The sequence below is a fragment of the Penaeus monodon genome, chromosome 38 (assembly GCF_015228065.2).
Source record: "Penaeus monodon isolate SGIC_2016 chromosome 38, NSTDA_Pmon_1, whole genome shotgun sequence".
NCBI classification, from domain to species: Eukaryota; Metazoa; Arthropoda; class Malacostraca; order Decapoda; family Penaeidae; genus Penaeus; species Penaeus monodon.
The window spans coordinates 19,996,294-20,001,293 of NC_051423.1; the positions used below are offsets into that span (position 1 = coordinate 19,996,294).

A 5,000-nucleotide genomic window follows, 5' to 3' on the forward strand; every position below is an offset into this window, starting at 1 on the left:
CGAAATACAGCGATAGGGTGGGGCTTGGGGGTAAGGTCTACATAAGTATATAGACTTATATAGATATTTATTTTAGATACTTACTTAGATACTTTAGATAATTTTACTTTAGATACTTTTCCTATAAATACTTATCTATACTTAATAGATCTATATAGATATATATAATTTTTTTTGGTTCAGAAAGACGACGTCTGTGGATTTCCAGAAAGGTCAATGATCAAAACAAGCAAATGTACCAAACATCGGAGGTCACACATCATGATAAAAGTAGCGAAAAGGGTGAAAAAGAGTTAACGATTTGGATAAGTGGACAGAAGAAGGGGGTGAAGAAAAGAAGGAAAATGAAAGAGGGAGAAAAGACCTCGAAAATTAGTTGAGGAGAGATCCGAGGTCCAAGGCAGGGATGATCCCTACATCGGGTCTCTGCCTCCGCCTCTTAATCCCCCCACGGCAACGGGCAAGGGATTGGGAGGGGGGAGGGGGGAGAGGGAAAGGGAAAGGGGGGGAGGGAAAGAGGGGGGAGGAGGAGGAGAGAGAGAGAGAGAGAGAGAGAGAGAGAGAGAGAGAGAGAGAGAGAGAGAGAGAGAGAGAGAGAGAGAGAGAGAGAGAGAGAGAGAGAGAGGGAGGGAGGGAGGGAGGGAGGGAGGGAGGGAGGGAGGGAGGGAGGAGGGAGAGGGAGTGGGAGAGGAGTGAGAAGACACAAAGGAGGGAAAGGGAGAGACTTAAACTACAATTGCATAAGATGTAGTCTTTTTTTATGTTGAATCCAGTGAAGGAGATGTAAACAATGCATTTATCCTGAAAATAATCTGCTAGTGTTCATATATAGTGTACCAAACTGTGTGACAAATACTACACTATCATTGTATAGGGAGAAATTTTCAAGCAATAAACAGTGCAAGGCTGGATATCCTTGAAATGAAAGCAATATTTCATATCAAATAAGCATAATGATAGCTGCACACTGCATTTTTCTTCCAAATATAATCTTTTCTGCAATAATTTTTCTTCTGCAATAAAATCGATTTTTTTTTCTTATCAGGGTTTTAACTAGCATACAATTTCAAATAAAATTTCTTAATACAGGAAATGCTGTAATCCCAAATACATTTTGCTGATTGAAATGCAAGATAAAAATAGACAAACTCCCCTACATGTATAAAATGCCATTCAGACAAAAGAAAAAAAAGCATTCCAGCAAGATGTAACAAGAACGAAAGGTTTTGTATTCATGAAAAGCCCAAAATCTACATCTCTGTATATACGTGAAATCCTTGCATATTGTAGCTTAAATATTACTAACAAGGAAAAATACTGCTAAATATTACCACTGTTAGATAAAACAAAATATTGTAGATTTGTGTACTTCACCATCAATTTTCATTTAGACATTTCAATGTATTCTAACTATTGGCAGAAAATAATTTTTTGAAAGTGTAGGTATGACATTCCATTTCATATAATAATTTGGCAATCATTTACAAAGTGACTTTACCCCTGTGAGATTGAGTCCCTCTTACTCCAGCCAACTCCTAGAAATCCAAAAGGATCACCATATAAACAAAACTAACTTGGGACCTGTGACTCCAGACCCCCAACCAAATGCCTTGTTTCCCTAGCATGGGATACTGCCCCTGGACCCTCAACAGGCTGTGGATGTTACCTCCAATCTATTTGTCGTGACCTATTTCTGACATTTTCTGTCCACAGAAATTATTTCAGAGATCAATTAATATATTTCTTTCTTTCTTTATGACATCATCCTTGGATTTTCTCTTTCTTAGTATTTTTAGGCATTTTATCAACATTTTTTATAACACCATTCTTTTCCATGAAAGATTTAAGTGAAGATTACATTTATGTCATCTTATTAGGCAAAAAAAAAAAAAGATCAAAACAAGAGATCCGTTAACTATAAATTTATTGGTGACTTCATGAACATCCTCCAATCGTTAAACCTTACACGCACATGGGAATGTAATTAATCTGCTTCTTTGAAAATAACATGGGTTCTTTAGTGAATGTTTATATCCTTTACACATGATCTTAGAACATTTCACATCCTTATGGAAAACCAACAAAATACTTGATCGTCCCTTTTTAACCAATGAAGTTAACAGTGACCAGGTGAAGGATGATGTGCGCAAAGATGAAATCAGCAAAGCCTCGTTCTGGGGAGATGCCAACAAACTGCATTTTGTTCTGAGGGTTTGCCTGCAGTCTCAAGCTCACTGTGGAAAAATAAGGTAAATAATTATTTAAAAAACATTAATAAAGATATTATAATTAACAAGCACAATAACAATAATAGCAGTAATGATTGCTATAATAAAAACAATCATAATTTATTATCACTGATAATGCATTCAAGATTATGAAACAGAGAACTCAAGACGGTGAAACAAATGACCACCAACTAACTTTACAAACCAACATCAATTAACCATAGATACTTACCCCCTAACACAAAGCAGCCAACTGTACTGATGAACCCAGACAGGAAGGAGTTGAAGGGGAAAGTTCCAACTAGACAGCAATACACAAACTGGATGATCCCAGTCAACAGAACGTAGAAGAGGTAGGCATCGACGATCTTTAATTTCTTGGGAGTTTTCTTCATGTACTCATCATAGAAATTTCTGACAACCACCAATAGTGACGTTGAAGACATGGTTGGTTTCTGGAATGAGAGGACAAATTTAGATTTTTCAATCTGATAAATGGTCAGGTACAGACAAAAATTACCCTTGGGCATTTCACCCTTCCAGATTACAATATTATACCATATTCAATATCACCATGTCCACATGTGACATCGTTTAGACTCCTAAAAGGTCAAAATATGGCAATTTTTATTCTCATTATGTGAACTGTTAGCACTTACTCTTCACGCAATAATACACAATCATACACAAACAACAACTACACCTCCTCACCACAAATCTAAGGAATATACAAGTACATCTATCCTGGCTACTACACAATGCTCCAAAACAAATTACAATAAAAGTCCACATGCTAGACACACCATTCTTCACTTCTCTGTGGAGACACTGGTGCTGCGGTTAACCCTGGCCATAACCAACTAAAATATCTTGCATGCTATCCACAAAAGCAGTGAAACTGGGGCAAAGGGCCATCCACTGTAATGTTTCTTGTAACCAGTCCGAGCACAATGGTTAGTATCCTGTCAGCTGCATTGGATCATTTACACAGATATACAATGGACTACTTAACAAGAGTATTACATGGATTTGCAGTAGGTGTGGCTCTACTAACACATACATTTTCCTTCTTGCTTCCCCCATTCAACTTTTAATTCCTTTGATACAATTAATGAACACAACATGAACAACCATTACTCACAACATCCACCTCCCTAGAACCTGACACACACTCCACCACCACCTATAACTTGTAACAAACCCACCCCAATCACATAATCTTCAACGCCAAACACATGGACTTCACCCTTTCACTCTATGCCATCTACCATTGCTCCTGACAGATTGAGACACTCCTTTGCAAATGCATGCCCATCATGCCACAATGAATGTCTACTGGCAAGCTAATGGAGTTCTGCAGGCATGTCAATCTGTTTAAATATCAACAGAAGACTTAATATAGTACAAAGAGTTAATTTGGCAAAGTGTGATATGCTTGGATAATGTTATGCTGCCACTGGAACTGCTTGTCTTACTTGGAGAACAAGTAAACTAGCAAGAAAAAAATGTTCAGAACCCCATCCAGGTAAAAATATATGATAGTAATTCTTTACAGTATGGATGCACTTGCTAGAGACTAAGTCCCCAACACCATGCCACAAAATTTATTCACCAATACAATTTGCCACAAAATTTATTCACCAATACAATTTGCCACAAAATTTATTCACCAATACAATTTGCCTGAGAGGCATGCAAGATAGAGGCAGGAAGAATCAAGTGGAATGAGGCTTTCCACTATCTGTGGCATTACTGTTCATATATGTAGATAATTTCTTGTACTAATGACAATCTAAACCAAAGTTGCCCCATGCTATTCTTCCAAATTAGTCATCCAGCTCCCAACTGCTTTGACAATAAATCACTTGATTTTCAGCAGTGCAGTTACTATTAGTGGTGTGATAATTTCTGAATTACAAACAAAACCATTCAAAAACCACAGCATTGCTAAACTCTGTATCTGCCCTGATATTTTTTTGGAATACCTACATGTAACAGATCAAGATGATTTTGGTTATCAGTGGAGTCCTCTCACTGTACTATCCAAATATACAAAATTATGTTACAGAAACCCCACTGTACCCACAATCCTGGCCCCAATACCAGGGGAGGGCATGAATGGTACTAGGGAAATCATAGGGTAAATTATATAATATACAACGGATGCTCCTGCATATCAGTTGTACATACTACCCTGCCTTTTATATGTGGAAGACTCTTTGTCTTCCATTGTGGGGGTTGGAAGGCAGTGGCCCCCCTGGGTATTCATTACCAAATGCAATGCAGCCTCCAGAGACGAAGTTCCAAAACCAGGGTTCATGCAAACCCAAAAATCTAAACCTAACATTTCCTACCTTCTATTTCTTCCCTATACAGTGGGACAAGCCCCTCTTGTACACTGATTTAGTAACACTTCATGCCAACTCTCAGAAAATGTGACAATTAGAACTCTGTCTTTGTGTGTTGTGGCCTTAGTCTCATCATTTTCATTATTTGCAATAAATAGGGGGCCAAAGTAACTGTATCTGTGCTGTTTATTACTGAATCATATTCATATTGACAAATGTAAAAAAGGTATGAATGAAAATGAATATCTTCACAATACAAGAGATGTATTTGACCGGTTTCGATTGTGTCTTCATCAGAAATACATGTATTTCTGACGAAGACACAGTCGAAACCGGTCAAATACATCATGTATTGTGAAGATATTCACCCTGTTTATTACTCTACTTCATCTGCTCTATAAGATCGCAGTGTCCATTTTCCTCT

At 37.6% G+C, this 5,000-nt stretch overlaps 1 protein-coding gene across 1 annotated transcript in view; it reads right to left on the minus strand.

Moving 5' to 3' along the window:
- Positions 1–1,907: 1,907 nt before the first annotated feature.
- Positions 1,908–5,000, minus strand: part of LOC119596950 (dolichyl-diphosphooligosaccharide--protein glycosyltransferase subunit DAD1-like) — a 4,254-nt gene continuing 1,161 nt past the window's right edge. The window contains exons 2-3 of the mRNA XM_037946339.1: positions 2,461–2,683; positions 1,908–2,234 (exon numbers count right to left, since the gene is read on the minus strand). Coding sequence (XP_037802267.1) covers positions 2,104–2,234; positions 2,461–2,674 — 345 coding nt within the window. The 5' untranslated portion in view covers positions 2,675–2,683 and the 3' untranslated portion in view covers positions 1,908–2,103. The remainder of the gene's footprint in view (positions 2,235–2,460; positions 2,684–5,000) is intronic.